The 26,674-nt window shown below is 38.7% G+C and overlaps 2 protein-coding genes across 5 annotated transcripts; one reads left to right on the top strand and one right to left on the bottom strand.

Annotated features, from left to right (window-relative positions):
• The first annotated feature begins 431 nt into the window (after nt 1-431).
• LOC584932 (glucoside xylosyltransferase 1) lies at nt 432-25,314 on the top strand. Of its 3 annotated transcripts, none has more exons than XM_030993334.1 (9): nt 432-998; nt 3,708-3,946; nt 6,307-6,410; nt 7,225-7,366; nt 8,940-9,074; nt 10,459-10,610; nt 20,841-21,031; nt 22,349-22,521; nt 24,942-25,314. In XM_030993334.1, the coding sequence occupies exons 1-9, from the start codon at nt 542-544 to the stop codon at nt 25,107-25,109; spliced, it is 1,761 nt and encodes a 586-aa protein (XP_030849194.1). In that variant the 5' UTR covers nt 432-541; the 3' UTR covers nt 25,110-25,314. The 3 variants fall into 3 exon arrangements, with proteins under 3 accessions (XP_030849194.1, XP_030849195.1, XP_030849196.1); XM_030993335.1 differs by having other exon boundaries at nt 3,711-3,946; XM_030993336.1 differs by lacking the exon at nt 24,942-25,314 and adding an exon at nt 21,197-21,248 and having other exon boundaries at nt 20,841-20,979; nt 22,349-22,435.
• LOC580518 lies at nt 11,146-19,235 on the bottom strand. Of its 2 annotated transcripts, XM_030993332.1 has the most exons (3): nt 18,675-19,235; nt 12,136-18,222; nt 11,146-11,683 (listed from the first exon to the last, which is right to left on the bottom strand). In XM_030993332.1, the coding sequence occupies exon 2, from the start codon at nt 17,278-17,280 to the stop codon at nt 12,889-12,891; it is 4,392 nt and encodes a 1,463-aa protein (XP_030849192.1). In that variant the 5' UTR covers nt 17,281-18,222; nt 18,675-19,235; the 3' UTR covers nt 11,146-11,683; nt 12,136-12,888. The 2 variants fall into 2 exon arrangements, with proteins under 2 accessions (XP_030849192.1, XP_030849193.1); XM_030993333.1 differs by lacking the exon at nt 18,675-19,235 and having other exon boundaries at nt 12,136-18,305.
• Nucleotides 25,315-26,674: the final 1,360 nt, after the last annotated feature.

Raw genomic sequence — 26,674 nt, forward strand, 5'->3', positions numbered from 1 at the left:
TTATATAATATATTCATTTTTCATGTGATGTTAACTTCAATGAATTGTGAAATCATGCATGCATATATAGGCCTAGATCTATAAATAAATAAATAAATTTAATCGAATTTAAACGAAGGAGCATGAGATGGAAAGTGACAAGAGCTCAAGTCCCACGCTGCTGTCAATTCACCGTGGAAACAGGCGGAACTCTTGGATTATCTAATTTCGATTTTCGACATAATCTATGAATATAATATCATAACAATTTTATAGTTTTATCAACGTGAGCGTGTACGTGGGAGTGGCTGTTGTTTACACGTGTCAACTCATCGGCGAAAGCACGTTCTCACAACCTTGCAAACACTACGCATATATTACTTGAGCGTACACTATGTAACATGAATTAGCAAAGCGTGTGGAAATTTTGATTTATGGAAACGCGCGCAGTTTGGTATTAAACAGCAAACAGCTCTGTTCACCGATCCGTAGGACCGTGTTTGTTATTCAGATATTCTTGAAGTCATTTTGGGATTTTGAAGTAGCTGGCAAAAACATTCCAATGCTTTTGCATCAATTCGCACTCTTCACGCCATTCTTCTACGTGATTTTTGGCGAAATTTTACCTTCTCGATCAGGGAAAATGAGGCTGAAATTAAAGACGCTGACTGTATTATGTGTGTGCGTGGGCTTAATAGCACTTTGTGGCTATGTCTACCGGGGAATTAGCGGGGAAGAAGATTATGATGGTCGGCTAGCTGCTCAAGGTGCTTTCGATGACTCGATACTACACGTGAAAGTACCGGGCCAGGTACGGCGGAAACAAGGTCCAAAGAGGGAGCGATTGCAAAATATTCTTGAAGAAGAAATTGTGGGTAATCTCATGAAACAGGTAGGAAAAGAATATAAACATGTTGTGGAGGAAAAGGTGCACAGAGTTAACCCGCCAGCAAGAAAGGCGAGAAAGGATTTCCCCGATCCAATCAGCTTGAAGCCGCAGCTACCTAAGCCAGCTGACGGTAAGTTAAGGAGTGAACGTATTACTTACTTACTTTACTTCACTTTAATACACGATATTGTAGGTCTAAGCCTGTTCACCGATCCAGGATTCTTCCTTGATTACTGCTATTTGTGGAGGGAGGAGGTTGTGTAATAGTCATGAGACAATATTGGGCACACACAAACTAGCACTTTAGTTTTGGTGGTTCCATGTCAGGTCGCCCAATGTCAGCCCGCCCCCTTACAAAGTCGCACTCAATTGGTCATGTCGCCCCGATTTTTTGGGCGATTTGGGGATTCTTGGTCAGCTCGCCCCAACTTATTTGGTCATTTCGCCCCATAATTTGTTGTTTAATTTGATGTATTTTACAAGTTCAAAGTCACCCTAGCCTTAACCTTAACCTTACCCTAACTCTAACCCTAACTCTAACCCTAACCCTAATCCTAACCCTTGGACACCGGACTCCGCCTTACCCTAGGACACCTGGCCCCGCGTTGGGCGCACAGCTGCGCTAGCGTAGGCTACTGCCTTTGTACGTAGGGGGCAACTGTATAGTAGGCGACCCGACCACACAATTTGGGGGCGACTTAAAGGAGGCGACTGCGTATATAGGAGACGAGTGGCTGGGGGGCGACCTGACCAGACCAGACACCGTTTTGCTGCTAACTAACTCTAACTAGCTAACTCTACTTTAATTCCACAAACAAACGATAAAGCATGGCTTCAATAACAGCATGCCAATTCCAACACTGCAACACATACATGTACAGCGTGTCCACACACAAAACAATTTATCCCGAAACTCTATAACGAAACGTAGTATAAAGAATCATAGTATAAATTTCGAAGTGTCCACACACAAGAAACGTCATATAAATAATCATCGTATAAATTCAAGGATGTCCATAAACAGAAGAAAGTAATCCTGAAACTCTACAGTCTGGACTCCTTTCGCTTGAGGTCACGTTAAGCCCCGCCCAGTTAGTTACACTAGTTACACTCCCCCTGTCCACACACAACATTTTCCGTGATTAGGCGTGATTAGGCGTGATTCTTTATTGAGTTTCAGTTCGAAACGATGCCCAAACCTGCGTTTCGTTAGACTAGTTTTGTTATACGACGTTTCGTTAGTGAGCGTCCACACACACAATTTCATCATAAAACTATCGCGAAACGGTATCACTATCGCGAAATGGTATAGCTAATCATGGAAAATGTTGTGTGTGGACAGGGGGTAACATGTACTGTAGGTCTAATTACTAGTTGCTTGTAATTTCTTGTACTTGTAATTGTAGTTGTAGTTGAACTTGTAGTTGGTATGATCTGATGATGTGGTGCCCAAAGTGTGCAGAGATTTAAAAAAAACTATTAGGAATGTGATAATCGATTCATGATTTCTCATAATTCTACAAAGATGTATAATGTCTGGCAACATTTTAGAGTAGACTACCAATTGGGTCAACAAATTCTTGAGATAATGCGATTACAAAATTTGAAGTCGGATCAAAATGTACCGCAAGTTTCAACTGACAAAAATTCATAAAAACAACAAGACCTTAAATTAATTCGCGTGCGGTTTAAAGGGAAAGACCAGTTATGGTCATGCGATTGCATTGTGAAAGAAACGTTGTGGAATCGATCAGAAAAGGTTGATCATCTAGCATCTAGCATCTGCAAGGTTCTGGAATCATCAAAATGATCAGAAATTTGGCCCATTCTTTGTAAAGTTACAAGCACTATACACAGAAAGATGTATATGGGACTACCCTATATCTCTCAAAGACCATGAGAGAAACAAATTGACTAAATATATGGATTAGTAGGCGGTTTCCCGGCAAATTTTTAATCATCATGTATTAGTCAAAACATATTCTTTCACATGATTGGTAATGAGAGCTTCCATTTCATTTTTTGAAATTGGGGCATTTCCAATACTGGTCTTTACCTTTAATAAAAAAGCAATCTATCAAATATGATGCAATGGCATGAATTGCAAGGTAAAATATCACCCAATCAGTTGGAATCACTTTTTACTTACAATTTTGATGACATCTTCTCTCGATATGAAGACTTTGAGACCCTTGTCGGTTAGTTCAAAAACTTTCAGAAAGGATGCAACAGTCGGCAAAATTTGCAGTTCTATTGGTTAATATCTTCATATTTTCACGCCCAAGTCCAAAGAAAATTTTGTCTCTGGGTAATTTGAGGTTTCTCTCCCCATTCAATTCATTTCGCTTTTCCCCTCCCAGGCACTGGTGACTTTAATTACTTGATAATAATAAATGATAATAATAGTAGGTTTTGGAAAGAGGATAGGCCTACAATCATATTTATCTCACAATGGGCTCAATTTTGTGGTCTTGAGTCATCATTGGTTAAATCTGTAATTTTTAGTCTTTTTGTTCTCCTTTTCATGTAAGGTGACATAATTCTTACATTTAAAGTAAATGGTCAGTACTGGTGGGGACTTTTTTTTGTCCCCGGTTGTTAGACTAGAAGAAAAATGAACAAACGATGAAATACTCTTTATTGTATTATATTCCTTAAACTTTTTTCTGTACAGCTGGAAAGCAAATCCATTATCCTACCCAAATGAACAAATGATGAAATAATCCTTGATTGTATTTTTATTCTTTTAATTTTTTTCTTCAAAACCTGCCCAAATGAACCATCAATGAAATAATCCTTGGATTGTCTTTTTATTCCCTTAATTCTTTTTTTTGTACAGCAGGAAGGCAAAACCTCCCCAATGAAGCCCCCCTGAAGCCTCCAGTGGATGCCCCTCGACCACAAGCACCACAGCGCCCCGCCCAGCCCCCCGCCCAACACGCCGCCCAGCCCCCTGCCCAGCCCCCTGGTAATAATAAGCCCCGCCCACAAGCCATCAATCAGCCAGCTCCCCAACCCCCTCAGCTCGACACACAGGACATTAATCAAGCACGACTTGATGCAGCAAAACAAAAACAGGTTTGTGAGCGTCTCTTAAAGCCCCACTGCACTACTTGTAGCTACTTGCTCCCTCTATATAGAAAACAATGCCTAATCGGTGGCCATTGGTCCCCCATGATCCTCTTTTTCTAATGTTAATTGAGAGCTGAGTTGATGAGATAACCAGCTGTCCAATGACCTTGCAGGGAGATCTAATCCATCCTATAAAGCAGTAGGCCCTACAGATAAGCTTTAAAGCCCCACTGCACTACTTGTAGCTACTTGCGCCCTCTATATAGCAAACAATACATAATCAGTGACCATTGGTCCCCAATGATCCTTTTTTTCTTCTGTTAATTGAGAACTAAGTTGATGAGATAACCACCTGTCCAATGACCTTGCAGGGAGATCTAATCCCTCCTGGCCAAACTAGTGCAGATAGGCTTTAAGAAGACTATGCAGACTACATGTAAATTGTGTGTGTAATTGGGTTTTTACAGACATGTATCAATCATATGATTATTTATGTCGGGGAACATACCATCCAAAACATGCCGCTAGACCAACTTACATCTCCCTATACTAGCTGTTCCTAATGAGAAAAACGCTTGTCAGCTGTTGTGCATATGTAACAGAGTGTCTGAAATTTAAGACTATACAGACCTCAGACTATTGCGCACCATCGGCTTTATGTACAAGCTGCTCCTAATGGGACATTTATAACACTACCAGGGCAGTCAACCCTCCCGCATTTGAAGGGAGTTTCACGCCACCACGCTCATTCTCCCGTCGTCCCACCAACTCACTCAGCTGTTATGCATACATGAAATATAAGACTAAGGCCAAATAAAAAAACAAACATGTTTAGCGTCCTGTTTTTTTGAAAAATAGGAAGGAGGAGGCCCTTTTTTTCTTCTTCAAAATAGCCGCTCGGTACATTTTACCTGGCAGTCTGGCTATTTTTCAAGATGGCCGCCAACATTTCTTATTTTTTTTAAAATCAGAAATAGATTCATTTTAGCAGTGTTTTTCATGTTTTTTTCTTTAAAAAAAATAAATAAATAAAATAAAAGTTTCAAAAAAAAAACAAAAAAAAAGTACGGCCCCCCAAAATGAAGGGGGCGGGGAAACTGAACATGTTTATTTTTTTGAATGGCCTAATACTATAGTTTTTGTTCTAGTTCCGCTTGACAAAGCATAAACGTTTGTCGGCTGTTTTGCATACTTTTTAAACTCACATATCCCTGCTATATTCATGGTCTGCTGCCCTCCATAGGCTTTATACACCCTGCTCTAAACCATTGTCAGCTGTTGTGCATACAAGTAATTAATAGAGTGTCTGAAATGTAAGACTATGTAAATTTTATGGTCTGCTTCACACCCTGGGCTTTTTAATACATACATGTACGTAGCTCTAATCAGTCGTAGTGCTTTTAAAACAAAGTGTCTGATCTGCAAGACTATGCAGACTGCATGATCTATATTAGCCTTTGTACTTTCATTGCTCCTGACAGAGTTAGGCTCAGCCCAGAACATTATTGGGATGTGTCTAATTGTCAGATTAGAGTCTCCATCTGCAGACTAGTTGGGGAATGTTCAAGGCAATATGCTTCAAAAGTGTATACTGCATTATTTATAGACACAAGGAAACATCTGTCATTTGAAATTTACTGTAAATTAGAGGGAAAGCCAAAACACATGCAGACATAATATTGTGGACTAAAAAATGTGTGTGGAGCTCAATACTCAAGTTGTGTGTGTGTTTTACTGTTACACATAGAGTGGTTGGAATTGTATTCATGAAGTTTCAACAAGAATTACATGTACATGTACATGTAGATCCGAAAATCCACCAGACTAAAATTTTGAAAGGACTGTATTAGTTGAGCCCTACCAATACGGCTTGTTTATCAGATAGGACGTGGGAAAAGCTTAGCATTAGAAAAAAGTGATGATTTAAAGTGAATTTATACCCTTTACATATAATGTGTATCTTATTACAATAAATACCACAAATCTTTGGTGCGCGCAGTTGCCATTAATTTACTGTAAAAGAACATGGCAGTTTTTTTTGCCACGATTTATCGCTTCAATTCTGAACAAGCCCTTATACAGTGTATGTATTGAACATGTACAGTGTCTTATTATAGCCTAGTATTGAATATAGCTTCAATTGTTTTCAAACTGTTGAAGGAACATTTCCTTTTAAATTCATTTAACTTGGAATAAGCGGACAAATCTGTTTGTCTTCTTTTTCTGTGACAATTTGAAAGAAATTTGATAGCATATAAGCAAGTTACTAGCCTCTAATGAAACCCACTATATGTTAAAGTAACCTTCCCCTTTAAATAATTTTTCATGAGATTTTTTTTCTTTTCTTTCTTTTCTCTTTTTCTTAGTTGGAAGAGAGAATTAAACTGGAGCAATCCCAGCATGCAGCTCAACATAAACAGGAAGTTAACATGGCAGGTGATTCTGGGAAGCCGCCAGGATCAGACTCTGTGTAAGATATTTTTTTCTAGACCTTAAAGGGATCCATCCGGTAACTGTCTCATATTCTGAAACAAAATCCTGGATTTAGCTCATGCTGCAATCATAATTATAAACCTTTAGGTCAGACAGGAACCCCATGACTTTTACAAGCCGATCGCCTGTCTGATTATCAAGATATTTATGATTGTAATTACAAATTTATTGGGGAAAACGAGTATGGTAAAACTGGTCACTCAAAGATTTTTACTTTTTTGAGGCACTTCTTGATCATTTTGAAGCGCGATTTTTTTTAGGCGATTTTTTTTTTAGAGCTTCAATATTTACACTTTATCACAGACACTGATAACATGTAGGGCCGTGCATCTCAGATTTAACAATGTTAAACGATACCTTTAGGGGCAATCACAAAAAAAAGCAGAACAAATAAGAAAAACAGAACGGCAAAAACTTATAGTAAATCGGACTAATAATAATTGTGAGAATTAGTGTATGAATGTTGAAATTTGAGATCATTAAATCTATGCAAGTTTAATGTTGGTAATTTGGTCAGTGGATTGAGACTTAAGAGAAAATACCTTCCTGAATATTTCATTTAGATTTTTTTCAATCAAACACAGTTGCCAATTTTCTTTACATGTTTTTTCAGGATTAATCTATCGATGGTATGCTGCAGAAATAGAACCGACGAGATGCTTGTCATGTTGAAGACTGCCACCTTCTTCTTTTTGAAGTAGATGCTGTACTTTTTCCACAACCAAGAAGAAAAATATATATTTTAAGATAATCAAACAAAGTTGCCAATTATATTTCACATATTTTTTCAGGATTAATCTATCGGTGGTATGCTGCGGAGATAGAACCAACGAGACGCTCGTCATGTTGAAAACTGCGACCATCCTCACTCAACAATTGATGCATTTTCACATCTTTGCTGAAGACGAATTACAGGCTGGTATAGCTCAAGGGGTAAGAAGCTCTCATTCTAGTCTACAAAAGTGGAGCGCCAGTTGGTGTTTCACAAAGATCCTAAGTTGAACTTATCTCTAATTAGGACTTTAAAAATATGGAGAGCCATTTGTAGCCTTAAAATAAAATATATTAAAAAACAAAAATTCAAGTATTTTAGACTTTTCATAATTCCACATCAGGAACATGAAATCTCCCATGATAATAGAAAATATGAATGATGTGAAGAAAGATTTTATGCCTTTTAAAAAACCTTTACCAACATATTTTCAAAGATGCTAATAGCTCTCCATAATGTTCAAGTTGAACTAAGGATCTTTGTGTCCCCCCCCTCCCCTAGGAGTGTCTAGTCTGACAGACATGAGCGCAAAGGGTAAGAAGCTTTCAATCTAGTCTACAAAAGTGGACCACCAGGGGGTTATTTCACAAACATTCTAGGTCGAACTTATCTCTATTAAAGTTGCACTTTATAATTATGGAAAGCCGAAATAGCACCCTTGAAAATATTTTGTAAATGTATTTTAAAGGGCATAAAATGTTGATTCAAATCATTCATGTTTTCTATTATCCAGGAGATGATATGTTCTTGATGAGGAATTTATGAAAAGTTAAAACACTTTACTTTTTGCTTATGAATATATTTTATCTTAAGGCTACAAATGGCTCTCCATAATGTTCAAGTCGAACTTAACTCTAAGTTGGACTAAGGATCTTTGTGAAATGCCTCCCAGACATGAGCGCTATAAGCGAGCCCACTCTTATTATTATCATTACAAGCACAGACTCTAATTCTACCATAATTCATGAAGCCTTGAGCAGAGCCTAGCTCTGATAGTCTCTGACTGTGTTAAAGAAAAGTAGCTTATAGGGAAAGTCTGGTCCAAGACCGACTTGTATTCAATAAAAGCAGAAAAATCAGGCAATAGAACAACACAAATTTCAGGAAAACCAGACAAGGAATAAGAAAGATATGAACTCTGTAATTACAAACTATGACAAACTATGAATAGCACTGAACAATGCAAATTCTCCTTTTTTTTTAAGTCCAAGAATATTCTGTTCTCGTGATTTAAACCAAGTTATATTGGAAGCAATTTGTTTTGCATGTACCTCTTCACAAGATGTTGCTTTAATTATGAAATAAGATTATTGACTCAATAGTAAATATTAATTTTAAGATAATATAAGGTTGCAATTTTCATATTGAATACATTTTTTGGGCAAAAAGTAGATTATTTTTCCAACCACTGGAACTGGGACAGAAAGTTTTTTGCTACAGTTATTAGTTTAACATTATCTGTCGTTCTCGTTCCAGTGGTTGTATCTACTATACTTGCTCAATTGTCCGTTTTCTGATTTCTTATATATATTTTTTATTGCTTAATAAGATAATAATAAGATAACAGTTACACAATCATTCACTTTTTAAGTTGATCATTAAACAGGTGGCTTTGTTTTCATACAGTGAAGGTGAACGAAAAAGGACGCATTTTTCTTGCTTACAAAATGTAATTCTTCAAAGTTCAGTGTTTGTGTCTGTAACATCTTTTTTTGTGTCAATGTTGCCCTGTAGCTGAACGCGTGGCCCTCCGTTTACCGGCGTAAATTTGCTTTCAGTCTTCACCCGATATCGTTCCCGCCCGGAGAAGATCCAGCGAAATGGAAGAAAGTCTTTAAGACGTGCGCTACCCAACGGCTCTTCCTCCCTGTGAGTATATGGATATAAAGTCAAACCTGCTTTTATAGTGACCACCTGTCTACAAAGACCACCTGTCTACAACAAGCACATTTTTATGTTTCCCTTGAAAGTGGTTTCTCATTGAAACATGTACCAAAGGAACCTGTCTAAAAAGACCACTTTTTGTGTTTCCCATACTGTAGACAGGTTTGACTGTATTAGATAGCTATTAAAGAGAAGGTTGAGTTCATGGAAGAGGTGAAAAATAATTTTTGAGCATTATCATTGTATTTTTCAAGTGTGGAACAACAGCAGATAAAAGAATGTTCTCTGAAAAGCATGGCTCTTCAAATGCCTTAATATTCTAAATATGGAATGTAACATCATACGATTTGGGACGGATTTTTATGCCACATTATAGTAGTCCCATACACATCTTTCTGTGTACAGTGCTTGTAACTTACTTCGGGACGATGAGATCACATAGACGATGGATGAACTTTGTCAACCTTTCTTTAACCTTTGTTAACCCAATTTGACCTTTTGTTAAAACTTGGTGTGACCTTGTTTTCTATATCTTGGGATTTCTTCCCCATTGTAGATTCTCTGCTGTGTACCAACATAGAGGAGATCTGTAGACTCTTGTCTGTATTTTCAGATATTTAACTAATATTTTGATCATCTGTCCCATAGACAACATCTATTGTTTTTGTTTAACCCATGCCCTTTGACCTTTAGGTCTAAACTCGAACAGTTCGCTTTTCTTCGGCCTTCGTACACATTTAGTTGATTTTTCATGGACCTTTATTTGACCTTGCTTACTTTATCGTATGATCTCCTTCCGAATGTAGATTCACTAGAGCGCTTTCGCAAACACGACGGAAGTAAAGACGAAGGGAGAATTACGGGGATACAGCTCTTCCGTCGTGTTTAGGGAACGGACGCTATGGACGGATGCTATAATGGCTGCGTATGGTCGTGAAAATCCACAGGAGGGAGAAAATTCTGGGTCGCACATGTGCAGATTGTTTTATCGCATGCGTTACCATTGTCTTTGCCTTTCGTCGTGTTTGCAAAAGCGCGCTACTGCTGTATGTGGACACTGATATCTTGTTCATTTGCCCTCATAGTGGAGATTAATTAATACATGTAATTTCTTTAAAAAATCTGACAACTCGTGATTGATCTGTTACTGACCTGTACAATCTGGATTGACCTTTATATGACCTTGCTTTCTTTATCGTAGGATCTCCTACCAAATGAAGATTCTCTGCTGTATGTCGACACTATTATCATTTTCATTTCCCTCATAGTGGAGATTTATGTATGTAATTTCATCGGACAATCTGATAGCTCCCAATTGACCTGTACTATCTTGATTGACCTTTATTTGACCTTGCTTTCTTCATCGTAGGATCTCCTACCGAATGTAGATTCCCTGCTGTATGTCGACACGGATATCTTGTTCATCCGCCCAGTAGAGGAGATTTATAGTTTCTTCAAGCAATTCAATTCCACTCAGATGGCGGCCCTGGCCCCTGAGCACGAGGCGAAGAACATTGGATGGTAAGCTGTTATTAAAGGCATCGTTGAGTTCTGTTGCAGAGGGCGCTACACAAAATATTTTTTTTGTGAGATAATGAAAAACTGAGTGTCAAATTTGAAAGAAAATAATATATTTAAATTTTCAATTCAATTCAATTTTATTTTTTCTCATTTCCAGCAAAAGAATACAGTATTCATAGAAATATCATTACAATAAACAATCAAAGTAGTAACCATGCAATACAAAATATGAATTTAACAGAATTACATATTTGAATATCAAGAAATATTGCTGCTTAAAACAATTTATTAATGTTAAGCTGGAAACGGAGAGGTCCACTGTGAAGCGATGCTTGTAAATCGTGGACCCCTCGTGACAAAATCATCTTTGTTTGATCAAAATCGGTTCAGAGACTGCTGAAATATAACGACTTCTAATACTTAAGTACCACCATGTCAGATTTAAATACTGTAAATTATTATGGTCTGACGATAAATTAGGTTCTGATGAAATGAGTATGTATCACAAGAAAATCAAGCAATTTCAAGAGTAAAATATAGTGTACAAACAATTTATTTAAGAGCCATCGGCTCTATATAATTAAACATGCAAATAATTGACAAGAATAAAATGATTCAGCATCACTATGAACTTAGATAGGAGTATATCCTATCACTGTTTATGTCGACTTATCGTTACTCAATTATATCACAATATAATTCTCCATATTTCCAAAGGAAAAAAGATTACCTGATGACCAGGTCATCCTTCGAGGTATAATACAGTTAATCTCCCACCGACTCTAGCCCGGTCTTTATATAAAAAGTATACTGTTGTGGGTTAGAGAGTCCCGATTTAGAGTTCGTAAATATACCACCTCTTCCTGTTTCTGAATAGGCGGAACGAAATACTCTGGTGTATGTAGTAACCCGGTGCGATATGATGCATGACCTGCTAAGCATGACCGGTGTACGACAGCACTGGGCGTTGACTCAACGACTTGACGCGAGTAGGTTGCCTGAGCTTGTCGACTACGAACACATGTCCATTCACTGATGGTGCCTAGGGTTATGGCTACGAGCCCAGCTTGTCCCTAAAAGAATTAAATGGAAACCAAATAGCCAACCATCTACAAAAATAAACACGATAGCTATAGCGATGTAAATCCTAACAATTTACAACCATCATTTACAATCTCTAGAGCTTAGTTTCACTGACATAAACCACTAAAATAGGCGACATTTATAAATGACCATGTACGGTATCTTTCACCTAGAAATTATAGAATAACACCTATGTCTTTACATAGTTATACATGTATAACTTTTCAGTGCAATACAATTTCTTAAACCTCATATATTCTAAGCAAACAAAATAATCAAGGTTAAGTCTTCCTTATTCAACAAGCAAGATAAAACACAAAAATCCATTATCTCGTAGTACATAGAAAATATCTTTCTCTTTATGAAATGTATGAAATGTATGACATTAACCTTCCTTCCAGATAATTACAAATAAGGTAATACATTTATTTCTGTAACTTACAGTTCAGATGTTCAAATGATGATTCAAGTTGAGGCGAGGGCTGATGAGGCTTCTACCACGTCGGCCTGTGCTGCCTGGTTCTTGCCTGGTCCCATAGTATAGGGAAAGTCTATGCCAGCAACAGCATGCTTATAGCCTGTGGCTGTAACTTTTACCTTCGTGGCCAACACCCCTCATTCACTCCCCAAAGTCAGACCAAATTCTGAAAGGTCTGCTCCTCTCGAGATCTCATGTGCAATCTGATTAAACTACCCTAAATCTCTAATCCACGTTGGCTCTCTCAATAGTAACCTCTTTAACATTCTTTGTATTCCTCTCATGCCAAAACTGTCCATCCAAATTCCTTTTACTGAATCCTCTATACAAAACTTTCCTATTAACATTCTCCTCATCCTTTCCCCACACACAGACAAAGACAGACACCTGCTCTACTAGAGACCCAAGTTAGTTGACCTAGTAAATCCAAGTTAGTTGACCTAGTAAATTGCTACCAACAACATCTATTCATCTAACACCTGTCCATTACATTCTCTGTCTAAAAAAGAAATCCCAGTCACATTGTGACATATCTCCCCTTCCTTCAAGAAATTTATATAATTTCAGAAAAAAATTTCAGAGTGGTTTTCTCATTCTATACGAGGAAAATTTCAGAGTGGTTTTCTCATTCTATACGAGGAAAATTTGTTTACAGGAAAATATAAAGATCAATAATAATTATTAAAAAAAAACCTTCTGTTCCTGCTTTACTTGAAATCAACTACTGGTATCTGGTATCCTACTTAAGTAGTCTGCACCGACGTTTTCACTGCCCTTGATAGCTGTGATGCTAAACTGGTACGGTTGAAGCGCCAGAGCCCATCTCAGAATCCTTGAGTTCGCGACTTTTGATTTCGCGATACACTGCAGTGGCTGGTGATCGGTTTCTAGTTCAAAATGCTTGCCGTAGAGGTATGGTTCGAACTTCTGAACACCCCAGACTACTGCTAAGCATTCACGTTCCATAACACAGTAGCGCTGCTCTCTTGGGAGAAGTTTCCTACTAGCGTAGGCGATAGGGAACTTCTTCCCTTCTGTCTCTTGTAGCAGAATTGCACCGAGACCATGATCTGAGGCATCAGTCCTCAGGATGAAAGGAAGATCTAAGTCCGGAAGATGGAGGATGGGTTCACTAGCAAGTTTCTTTTTCAAGGTAGTGAAAGCTGCCTCTTCCGCATCTCCCCATTTCACTAGAAGTGGCTCTCCTTTCTTTGTTCGGTCAGTCAGTGGTACTGCTAATGCTGCGAAGTTGGGAACAAACCGTCTGTAATAACCCACAAGACCTAGAAAGGATCGAAGTTGCTTTTTGGTCTTAGGTCTCGCAGCTCCTTGAACTGCATCGACTTTGTCTTGCACTGGTCGAAGCTCTCCTTGACCTATTCGATGACCAAGAAATTCGATACTTACACATCCTACAGTGCACTTGGTAGGCCTCGCTGTCAAGTTTGCTCTCCTCAGTCTCTCAAACACCTCACGGAGGGTATCTAAATGCTCCTCAAAACTTACTGTATGGATCAAAATATCATCAATGAAATTGTCTACACCATGCAAGCCACGGAGCAAAGCCCTCATGATACGACTAAAGCTTGCCGGAGCATTAACTAGCCCAAATGGCATGCTTCGAAATTGATACAAACCATCTGGTGTCACAAATGCTGTCAGTTCCTTGGCTTCCTCTGTTAAGGGTACTTGCCAATACCCTTTGGTTAGATCAATCTTTGTGAAATACTTGGCCCTAGAAAGTTTTGCAAATATTTCTTCCTGATCAGGTATCGGTTCTGCATCAGTTACGGTAACTTGATTTAACTTACGATAATCACAACAAAACCTGATCGTCCCATCTTTCTTCTTTACCATCACTACCGGGGATGCATAAGGAGAAGACGAGGATTCAACTATGCCAACATCTATCATCTTCTGAACCTCCTCCTTCACCTTACCTCGCAAAGCATGTGGTAATGGGTACGGTTTACTCTTAATGGGTTCCTTATGGACAAGTTTAATGTCATGCTTACCTAAGTTTGTCAATCCCGGCATATCAGTCAAAACTTCTTCATACTCCCGTAAAAGAGAGTTGACCTCCTCACGCTGCTTATCATCTAGATGTGGACTGATCTGCACATCTTTGAGAGATTCTGTTGGGGTAAGATTGGGGAGATGAAGAATATCCTTTCTCGAAGAATGGTTTACATCTTCATTCTCTCCTTCGCTACATTCCTCAGACAAGCCATCATCCACAACAGAAACACCAGCAACATCAAACCCACCTGCACTCTCCTCTCTCCTGTAGTACTTCTTCAGAAGATTTGCATGGAAGGTTTTTATCTTTCCATCCTTATCAATTCTGTAGTCCATTTGTCCTATCTTCTTTACCACCTTGAAGGGTCCTTTCCAGTGCATCAACAGTTTGTTGTTGTCACTCGGAAGTAGAAGAAGGACTTCATCATCAACTTCAAACTTTCTCTCCTTTGCTTTCTTATTGTACTGTCTCCTGTACCTCTCTGCTGATTTGCTGAGATTCTGTTGGGCAACTTCACAAGTCAATTGCAGCCTGTCTTTCAGATCCAATACATACTGATATGTAGTCTTGGTATCCGGTTCATCAACCTCTCCAGTCCACAGCTCCCGTAGGATAGCAAGAGGGCCTCGAACTGCTCTCCCAAACAGGAGTTCAAAGGGTGAGAATCCCGTGCTCTCCTGCACTGACTCTCTGTAAGCAAACAAGAGGGGGTTCAAATACCTACCCCAGTCCTTGGGTCGTTCTTCACACATCTTGCGAAGCATAGACTTCAAGGTACCGTTGAAACGTTCAACCAACCCATTGCAAGCGGGATGATAGGGTGTAGTCGTCATCTGACGGATGGAGAATAGACGACTGACTTCCTTCATCAGCTCTGATGTGAATTGGCTGCCCCGGTCTGTCAACACCTCTCGTGGTATCCCCACCCTGGAGTATATGTCCATCAGTGCCTCTGCAACTGTCTGTGCATCAATCCTGCGAAGTGCTACAGCTTCTGGGTAACGTGTAGCATAGTCTACAACAGTAAGAATGTACCGATTACCTTTGCTAGTAGCAGGTTCTATCGGTCCAACCAGGTCCATCGCCACACGTCTAAAAGGTTCATCGATGAGAGGGGTTGATCCCAGAGGCACCTTCGTAACCTTCCCCTTAGGCGAAGTACGCTGACATGGTCCACATGACCGACAATACCGCACTATATCTGCATGCATACCTGGCCAGAAAAAGTGAGTCAAAATCTTATCACGGGTCTTTTTAGTTCCAAAATGACCACCAAGAATAGATTCGTGAGCAAGCTTCAAGACTTGATTCCTGAATTTAGTGGGTACCACAACTTGCCCGAGTACATCTGACCCTGGGGTTGCATCAATATATTCTCTATAGAGTACATCCTTCTTAACGAAAAAGTAAGACGAATTTCCACTCTTACTTATCTTCTTTTCTCCACTTTCAGCGAGTTTCCTGGAAGCATCCAGTGCATTGTCCTCCTTCTGGGCCTGGATTAGATCATCCACAGACACAATGTCATTCAGTGAATCAGGTACTTGAAGGGGAGGCCTCGTACGTCCTGCCTTCCGCTTCTGTCCTCTTGTCTCTACTGCGTTGGCCTGATGATCTTTTGGCTTCCAGTCTTGGTCTGGGTCAGCTGGTTGCCGGGCTCCATAAATGTTCCCTAGTACAATATCATACACGGGTGTTAGCACACACAAAGCTTCTGCCTTACCTGTGAAGAAAGGAGTATCTAGCTCGATCGTTGCAACTTGGAAGGTTCTGATCGTCCGATCAATGAGCAAGCAAGTCCGTTGTCCTCCAGTGAACTGCTCTTCCGACACCAAGTCTTGCCGAACAATGACAGTCGTACAACCGCTGTCACGTAGAACATCCACGAGCTTCCCGTTCACCATTCCCTTGCTGACTGGCATCTCCACTGGTGAACCACTCGCTGCTGCTGATAGTACCGGGAGGGTGTCGCCAGATGCTAGCTTCACTCCGGTTCCATCTTCGGTGAGGTTTTCTCTCACGATGAGACTCAAACCCTTCGAGTCATCCAGATGAGCTGTCTCTCTTGAGTCAGTAGGTCCTGCTGCAGCAACATGTCTGGCTGATGTATCATCTGCTGACCTGCCTTTGACGAGACTTGATCCCATCTCACGTCGACCTTTCTTTCCACTTGGGCAATTGAAAGAAAGATGTCCAAACTTATTACAAGTGTAACATTTCTTGTTCGAAAGATTAGAGTTGGTTGGATTCTCAGACCTACTTGATCTTTTATCACTACTTGAACTAGTAGAACTGTTTGGACTCTTAGTATTATTTGAACTGTTAGAACTGGACTGCTGGGCTTTCACCCTTCTTACCCTCAAATCTGTATGAGCATCATGATATTGATCAGCTAGAGTTAATACTTCTGTAAGCTTTCCAGGATGACGTTCCTTAACGAACATCAGGCATTCCTTACTGCTTGTATTAAATATCTGTTCCTGGATGAGCAGGCTCTTCAGACCTTCAACATTGTCATCATAAGAGCTAAGATCAATCCATCGATCTAAGTATTTCTCAATTCTATGGGCATATTGAACGTAGGTTTCCCCCTGATGGAGTTTAGCATACCTAAACTTAGTCCTATACCCTTCTTCCGTAAGATCATATCCTTTTAGAAGTGAGGATTTAACTATGTCATAATCCTTAACCTGGGAAACTGTAAGTCTTGAAATAATATCCAAAGCCTTACCCGACATCAAAGCACAAATTGCGAGTGCCCAATCCGACTTATCCCACCCTACAATGACGGCATGTCTCTCAAACCTAGACAAATAACTGTCAATATCATCCTTTCCTTCTTGGAAAACTGGAAGAGGAGGAATACTGGGCCTACTACGTGGGTGCCCCGACTGTGAACTAGGTCCCGTCCCATTAGTTTTCCTTAGTTCCTCTAGTCTAATCTGTTGAGCTATTATTTCAGTCTCAGCACTCCTTGCTGCCGCTCGTTCATCTCTAGCTTCACGCACACACTCATCAACATACGTTCTCAATTCCTTCCCCTCCAAATTAAACTCTTTCCCTTGTGTAATAAACTTATCTCTCTCCATACTGCAGGCCACACCAAGGTAAATTTACAAACCTGCCAAATGCAGACAATTTATGCAGCGCAAACGTCACCACGCCCTCAGCTCTGGCACAGGCACGTAGAGAAGCCTCCCTGCCCCGACCTGCACTTGCACCACCGTCCGAACAGTCTTGAACCTACAAACACTGTAAACTGGAGAGAAGATCAAGTTTTCATTATTACACAAAAACAATCACAAGACATATTAACCAATGATAACAATCTAATCATTATAACCTAACCTATCAAATAGACAAAAAAATAGTCCCTTCGTGGTCGCCAATATGTCAGATTTAAATACTGTAAATTATTATGGTCTGACGATAAATTAGGTTCTGATGAAATGAGTATGTATCACAAGAAAATCAAGCAATTTCAAGAGTAAAATATAGTGTACAAACAATTTATTTAAGAGCCATCGGCTCTATATAATTAAACATGCAAATAATTGACAAGAATAAAATGATTCAGCATCACTATGAACTTAGATAGGAGTATATCCTATCACTGTTTATGTCGACTTATCGTTACTCAATTATATCACAATATAATTCTCCATATTTCCAAAGGAAAAAAGATTACCTGATGACCAGGTCATCCTTCGAGGTATAATACAGTTAATCTCCCACCGACTCTAGCCCGGTCTTTATATAAAAAGTATACTGTTGTGGGTTAGAGAGTCCCGATTTAGAGTTCGTAAATATACCACCTCTTCCTGTTTCTGAATAGGCGGAACGAAATACTCTGGTGTATGTAGTAACCCGGTGCGATATGATGCATGACCTGCTAAGCATGACCGGTGTACGACAGCACTGGGCGTTGACTCAACGACTTGACGCGAGTAGGTTGCCTGAGCTTGTCGACTACGAACACATGTCCATTCACTGATGGTGCCTAGGGTTATGGCTACGAGCCCAGCTTGTCCCTAAAAGAATTAAATGGAAACCAAATAGCCAACCATCTACAAAAATAAACACGATAGCTATAGCGATGTAAATCCTAACAATTTACAACCATCATTTACAATCTCTAGAGCTTAGTTTCACTGACATAAACCACTAAAATAGGCGACATTTATAAATGACCATGTACGGTATCTTTCACCTAGAAATTATAGAATAACACCTATGTCTTTACATAGTTATACATGTATAACTTTTCAGTGCAATACAATTTCTTAAACCTCATATATTCTAAGCAAACAAAATAATCAAGGTTAAGTCTTCCTTATTCAACAAGCAAGATAAAACACAAAAATCCATTATCTCGTAGTACATAGAAAATATCTTTCTCTTTATGAAATGTATGAAATGTATGACATTAACCTTCCTTCCAGATAATTACAAATAAGGTAATACATTTATTTCTGTAACTTACAGTTCAGATGTTCAAATGATGATTCAAGTTGAGGCGAGGGCTGATGAGGCTTCTACCACGTCGGCCTGTGCTGCCTGGTTCTTGCCTGGTCCCATAGTATAGGGAAAGTCTATGCCAGCAACAGCATGCTTATAGCCTGTGGCTGTAACTTTTACCTTCGTGGCCAACACCCCTCATTCACTCCCCAAAGTCAGACCAAATTCTGAAAGGTCTGCTCCTCTCGAGATCTCATGTGCAATCTGATTAAACTACCCTAAATCTCTAATCCACGTTGGCTCTCTCAATAGTAACCTCTTTAACATTCTTTGTATTCCTCTCATGCCAAAACTGTCCATCCAAATTCCTTTTACTGAATCCTCTATACAAAACTTTCCTATTAACATTCTCCTCATCCTTTCCCCACACACAGACAAAGACAGACACCTGCTCTACTAGAGACCCAAGTTAGTTGACCTAGTAAATCCAAGTTAGTTGACCTAGTAAATTGCTACCAACAACATCTATTCATCTAACACCTGTCCATTACATTCTCTGTCTAAAAAAGAAATCCCAGTCACATTGTGACACACCACAAATATTAGATATTTTGACAAATTTGAAAAAAAACGTTGAAAAAACGAAATAATGCCTTTTACGTCGTATTTCAGCCAATGCCGATGTTGGCTTTTTTGTTGGCATTTTTGTGTTGCTTATAATTACGCACAACCATCCGGCTCAGGTATTGTCATTTTTAATTGAATAATTAATTAACGGCCATCAAGTTTTTTTTAAAGTGGAGCTGAATTGGTATGATCGTATTGGCTAAATTTCACACATTTGGGGGGCTAAAATTACATTCATAGCAATTTTAGGTTCTAAAAGGGCAATAGAATTGTCATAGATAAGAATAAGAGCAATAACCATGCACTTTGAAGGCATTTGCGGTCTGTAAACAGAACTCAACTATCCCTTTAAAGGCATTGTTTAAAGATAAAGTGGAGTTCTGGGCCCCGTTGCACAAAACTTACCATTGATGGTAACTTTGCCATCAATGGTAACTACCATGAAAACCTTGATTTTGATTGGCTGTTGAGCCCTGTTACCATGGTAGTTGCCATTGATGGCAAAGTTACCATCAATGGTAAGTTTTATGCAACAGGACCCAGGTCATAGAATTGCATTGTGAAAGAAACTCAGTGGAATCAATCAGAAAAGGTTGATCATCTAGCATATAAGTATTGGTGTGTACTGCAAGGTTCTGGAATCATCAAAATGATAAGAAACTAGGCCCATTCTTGGTAAAGTTAAAAGCACTGACTGTACACCGAATGTACACGGAATATTACCATGTACACTTACAAATTTATATGTAAAAATTGAGTTAAATTAAATATGCAAGGCACATTTTTATATTTTCCAGCATTCAAACTTTTAACATCAAGATATAATATATTTCTGTATAATGAAACCTGTATATAACCATCTACAGTGTAAAATGTATAGTACGGTCAATCTTGTCTACAAAGATCACATGTTTTGTTTCCCTTGAAAATGGTTTCTCAATGAAACATGTACTATTTAGGCACCTGTACATAAGGATCACCTGCCTCTTAAGACCACTTTTCTTGTCTCCGTCCAAGGGCCTTGGGTGGTCTTTAGAGACAGGTTTCACTGTATTTATGACAAAGATAATCATTGTTCATGCATTGTTATTCATTGTGACGACATACTTGAAGTTGTCACGACGTACGTGAAGGTGTCTTGTTTTCTCTCCATTAGTTATGAACTAGTCTGGAACATGCATGCCACTTTGCCTATGGACAGGCATTGGCATGCACTAATACATTAGCTAGGTTACATCATATTACGTTCACGGGGTGTTCACAAATGTTGCCGACAACTTTGTCGTTCCAAAAATGTTAACATGTTTAAAAATTGATGAACATATATATTGTAAGTATTACTGTTATGAAATTTGCATATCACTATGTTGCTAATTTGAATCATCTATGTCTGCCCAATCATCTACCATCTACAGGTACCACCGTTTTGCGCGCCACCCTTACTACGGCGAGACGGGGATGAACTCTGGCCGGATGCTGATGAACCTTTTCAATTACTGTTATGAAACTTGCATATCACTATGTTGCTGATCTGAATCATCTATGTCTACCTAATCATCTACAGGTACAACCGTTTTGCGCGGCACCCTTACTACGGGGAGACGGGAATGAACTCTGGCGTGATGCTGATGAACCTGACTCGGATGAGGCGCTTTGGATGGACGCAGACGATTGTTCCTCTGTATCATGAATACAAGCTCAAGATCACTTGGGGAGATCAGGATCTCATCAATATACTATTCCATGACTATCCACGTGAGTTTGAATGCAACATTATACAACTATTTAATGTCTGAGAGTCAATATGAATACAAGCTCAAGATCTGATCAATATACAATTCCATGACTATCCACGTGAGTTTAGATACAGTATTATATAACTATCTTATGTCTGAGATATAATGTGAATACAAGCTCAAGATCACATGGGGAGACCAGGATCTGATCAATATATTATTCCATGACTATCCATGTGAGTTTGAATGGAACATTATATAACTATCTTATGTCTGAGAGTCAATATGAATACAAGCTCAAGATCTGATCAATATACTATTCCATGACTATCCACGTGAGTTTGAATGCAACATTATATAACTATCTAATGTCTGAGAATCAGTTACTCATGAAATAGTATTTGGTGTTACTATTTCAAGCTCAAAATAATATATGGGGAAATTATACTTTTTTTTATCATTCTGTCTTTAGAAAGATAGCCACAAAGCCACTAATTGCTGTATTATAATCCATGTTCAAAGACATAGATAGAAATGTTAATGTAAGTCAATTTCTGCAGATTTGTGGGTGAAAATGTATTTCTAATTAGTGAAAGTGACCATGTTACAAATGTCAAGCTGTTTTTGACAATTACCAATAAATCTGTTTGATCAGTTGCTTGGTGTGCTATGTCAGACAAGTTTATGGATGGCAAGAGCAATAGTTCAAGAATATGCAGTTTTTAAATATAAAAGAAATGTTTTTGATTGACATGTATGCTGAAACTTAAAGATTCATCACCTTTGACCTTTGACCTCTCAACAGAGGGACTTTTTTCATATATTCCTGTAAGTGGAACCATAGTCCTGGGCCAGTATTCAATTACTAAGTAAATAGCTGAGCTAAGAAATTTACTTATCTCGTATTCAAATCGCATTTTAGACTTTTACTTACTTGAGACCAAATCTTAGTAAACTACTTACTGGAAAGCATTGTGACATCACATGGTCAATCAAAAGTAATGGGCAATTAACATGTCGCTATAAATGCGCGCTAATATAATTGTGAGCAGGTTATAATTCTGCGTAAGGAAGGGTAGGGAGCTGTATTAAATTAAGGGTACAATAAGTTTGAATAGAATACCAAAATTGGCTAAGTATTTTATCTAAGCCAAATACTAAGTAAAAAGCTTCAATTTTGTACTTAATTATTGAATTGAATACGAGCCCTGGCCACTGCATGTCAGGATGGACATGCAATAGTTCAAGAATATGCAGTTTTTAAACATAAAAGAAATGTTTTTGATCGACATGTATGCTGAAACTTAAAGATTCATCACCTTTGACCTTTGTACAGAGGGACTTTTCCCCTATGCGTGTGAGTGGAACTATCGGCCCGACCATTGCATGTACTCCAACAACTGCCATAGGACGAATGAGCATGGGATAGCGGTCATACACGGGAACAGAGGGGTTTATCACAACATGAAGCAGCCGGCCTTCAGAGCTATCTATGAGTCTTTTAGAGACGTAAGTCAACTGAGTATACAGGCGCAAATTGAAATAAAATCACGAGATTGATGATAATAACAATCAGTATTTTTATGATCACCGGTACTTCAATGATGATAAAGAATATCATTATTATTACTTCATTATTATTGTTTTTATTATTATATTATTATTATAGAGGGGTGAAGTTTGACTTCATCAAAGTCGATTTTGGGAATTTGCCAAATTTTGTTTTGTTTTCCAGAAGAGCATCAAAGATTAATGTCAAAATGTCGAAAAGCAATTGAATATGTTAAGTATTGGCTGAGATATGACCATCTGAATAAATCAAATATCCACAGGAACTCAGTGTTGTTTTGCTCTGGTTCGTAAAATTGAGAAACTCTAAAAATAAATTTTTATGATGTCACAGCTTCATTACTCTATAAGTGTTATTGTAATTGCTGTTATTAGGTGGTCTGTCGTTGACAGACCACCCATTGATTTCGTCAGAATTTTCTTTGTTATTATTTATTTATTTATTTATTTATTCTTTATTTTTATTTATTTCTCTTCACTTTTTTGTGTAGAGGATAACTCAAGATCAGTTTAGTCAATTTTTTTCAATTTTGGCACAGTCATAGGTCCTTGTCATGAGATGTGACATTAACATTTTCAAGGTCATCATGTCTTCATGACGTCATCCAGGCGCCCTTTTTTTTGGTTGTTTTTTTTGTACTTTCAACTCATGATCATATCTCCATAACGGAACATCAATTCTCATTCATAGTTATCATGATTAAGGTCAATATTTGTCCGGTCGATCTCAGGTCAATCAACATGCGCGTATGCGTAGTCCGCGCGTTAGCGCACGTGCAAAATTTCAAAATGCTCTACATCGTTTCAAAAATGTTGTGCACACGTTTCAGGCCATATTAAGCATTTTCAAACTTTGCGCGCCCGTTTTCACGCGTACTGGCATTTTGCGACGTAGAATCGCCGAATTTTCTCTGTCATCATATTTGGCACATTTTTTCAAGCATTTTGATACCTTGTTCATCTTTTTCTGATCATTAATAACAGAATGAGCGTCGGTTTAAAAAAACATGTCCGTGGCACGTGCGAGCTCTTGTAATAAAACATGCCTATACAAAATCCATTGTAGCTCTTTAGGATGCAAGGTGACCCCATATCTTTTTTCATATTTTGATAGAATATGAATCGGAGATATGATTTCATGTCTCATTTGACCCTCAATTAACTCATGACGTCATCATAATGGCCTCCGAGTTCAAAATTTCAATTTGCATATTATAAAGTATTAAGTATAAAGCTGGGGTGATTAATCTTAGAGCATCTTGAGCTCTTTGCATGGCGGATATGAGCACATTAAAATATCATTTGTTTAGTTAATGACAATTTTTATGCCTCCGTTACGAAGTAGCCGGAGGCATTATGTTTTCGGGTTGTCCGTCCGTCCGTCCGTCCGTCCGTCTGTACGTACGTACGTACGTCCCTTTCTCGTGATCGTGTTATCTGAAGAACCGATTGATGGATTCCTGCCAAACTTTGGTCATGTATGTATCTTGCAGAGCTGATGAACTGAATAGATTTTGGGGTTACGAGGTCAAAGGTCAAAGGTCACAGGGCTCATTATGTATGCAAAAACAGCTCGTGATCGCGTTATCTGAAGAACCGATTGATGGATTGCTGCCAAACTTAGGTCATGTATGTTACTTGCAGAACTGATGAAGTGATTAGATTTTGGGGTCACGAGGTCAAAGGTCAAAGGCCACAGCGCACATTATGTATGCAAAAACAGCTCGTGATTGCGTTATCTCAAGAACCGATTGATCGATTGCTGCTAAACTTAGGTCATGTATGTTACTTGCAGAGCAGATGAACTGATTAGATTTTGGGGTCACGAGGTCAAAGGTCAAAGGCCACAACGCACATTATGTATGCAAAAACAGCTCGTGATCGCGTTCTCAAGAACCGATTGATGGATTCCTGCCAAAATTAGGTCATGTATGTTACTTGCAGAGCCAATGAACTGAGTAGATTCTTGGTTCATAAGGTCAAAGGTCAAAAGTCATGGGCTCATTATGTATGCAGAAATAGCTTGTGAACACATTCTCATTAGAACTGACAGATGGATTACTATTTAACTCTTGCAGAGCCAATGAACTGAGTAGATTTTAGGGTCATGAGGTCAAAGATCAAAGGGTCATATATGTATATGAGAAATTGCTTGTAATCACGATATTCTGAGAACCTGTTAATGGATTACAATTGAACTTGAATTCGAAAAATGTGTTCTGTTTTGGTTTGTAAAATTGCTCTATGACGGAGGCATCATTTTCGACTGCGCGCAGTCGAATTCCATCTAGTTTTATTTCTTTCTCTTATGTCTCCTAAATTTTTCTTTTCATTTCTGCATTTCTTCCCTCGGTCTTCAGTATACTTTTGGAGCAGACCTTGAGAAGGGTTTGATCGAGCCACTTAAGCATCACCTAAGCGCACATAACATAGAGAAGAACTATTGTGCCAAAGCAGTCTTTGAACCAGTCACTTCAACACTAAGGAAATATGCAGACCAGGTTATTCCCATCAAAGATCCTGTATGATGAAGCCTACATTGGCAGGAAGATGTGTGACTCCAGGGATGAAAATGGAGTCTTTATAACAGTCACTTCTAAAGTAAAGAGACAATCTGATCAAGTTATTTCCACTAAAACTCCTGTACGATAAAGCCTACATGTGCAGAAAGATGTTACTCCAGTAATGTAAAGGTAGTCTTTATAACAGTCACCTCTAGGCAATGAGACAATCTGACCAAGTTATTTCCCCTAAAGCTACTGTTCGATAAAGCCTACATGTGCAGAAAGATGTGTTACTCCGGTAATGTAAATGTAGTCTTTATAACAGTCACTTCTATAGTAAGGAGACACGTAGACCAAGTTATTTCCACTAAAACTCGTGTACGATAAAGCCTTTATGTGTACAGGATGATTTGTGACTTCAGCAATACAGTAAGGAGACACAAGGACCATATCTAAATAATCTAGGTATTTGCAGGTGATTTGCTTGCGAGTTTCCAATGTGATTTCAAAGTTTTTCAACGTGACCTCTGACACTCCCTGTGCAGGTCACGTGAATGTTAGATTTGTACATCAATTTGGATTGCTAGTAGATTCAGTAGTACACTGAGGTCCTTTTCAAAGAGATTAATCTACCTTTGCCTCGATCACTGTCTGTATTAAAAATAATAATATTAATACTCAGTTTTTGTATAGAGCTTATTACAATCACGAAGTGCTTCCAAACTTGGAGGTCATTACCCCTGCTTTAGCTGTGCTGCCATTACGGCACTCTAGCATTTCAAAGAATTAATTCCTGCCAGGTACCCATTTACATCACCTGGGTTGAGTGTGGCAAATGTAGATCAATGTCTTGCCAAAGGACATTAGTGCCGCGACGGGTCTCGAACCGCGGACCTAAGGTTGACAGTCCGGCGACTTAACCACTCGAGGACTACTTTGTCTCGAACCGCGGACCTAAGGTTGACAGTCCGGCGACTTAACCACTCGAGGACTACTTGAGATGCTATTAATGACAGCCATGCTTATAATCATGTAGCGCCAGACAATCTGACAGACGTGAGGGCTTTACAAGAACCCACTATTATTATTACTATTATTATTATTATCGTTATTATCAATGGTGAAGTAATATAAAACATGGGGCATGGCTGATATTAGCACCAGCACCTTGCTATACATGTACAGCTGAATTCAACCTTTTGAACAATGTCCATTTATCTGTAAAGCTTCCTTTTACCACCTCCATTCCTATTTCTATATTTATTCAAGGAATGATGAACAAACTGTATCTGTGTCTGTTATCTTCATGTATTCTATAGTCTCTGAGATTCTTGTGTGTCTGAGTTAAAGGGGAATTCCACCCTTAGAATAAGTTTGTTTTAATATTAGGAGAAAATGAGAAGAACAGATCAGTGAAACTTTGAGAAAAATCGGACAATAAATGAGACAGTATTGGATATTTTAAATCCATAGCTTTTCATGAAATACTTCAAATCTGTGAGTCAAATTGGCCACCCGGTCTCTAAATATGATGTCACCCCCTCATATTTTATTATATGTTGAATGCAAGAAATTTCATTAAATTTTAT

The sequence above is a fragment of the Strongylocentrotus purpuratus genome, unplaced genomic scaffold (assembly GCF_000002235.5).
Source record: "Strongylocentrotus purpuratus isolate Spur 01 unplaced genomic scaffold, Spur_5.0 spur5_scaffold_20, whole genome shotgun sequence".
NCBI lineage: Eukaryota > Metazoa > Echinodermata > Echinoidea > Camarodonta > Strongylocentrotidae > Strongylocentrotus > Strongylocentrotus purpuratus.

Coding starts and splice junctions, on each gene's coding strand:
- LOC584932 (XM_030993334.1), top strand. CDS start 542: ATGCTTTTGCATCAATTCGCACTCTTCACGCCATTCTTCTACGTGATT. Junction 999..3,707: donor GCTACCTAAGCCAGCTGACG/GTAAGTTAAGGA, acceptor TTTTTTGTACAG/CAGGAAGGCAAAACCTCCCC. Junction 22,522..24,941: donor TCTATGAGTCTTTTAGAGAC/GTAAGTCAACTG, acceptor CTCGGTCTTCAG/TATACTTTTGGAGCAGACCT.
- LOC580518 (XM_030993332.1), bottom strand. CDS start 17,280: ATGGAGAGAGATAAGTTTATTACACAAGGGAAAGAGTTTAATTTGGAG.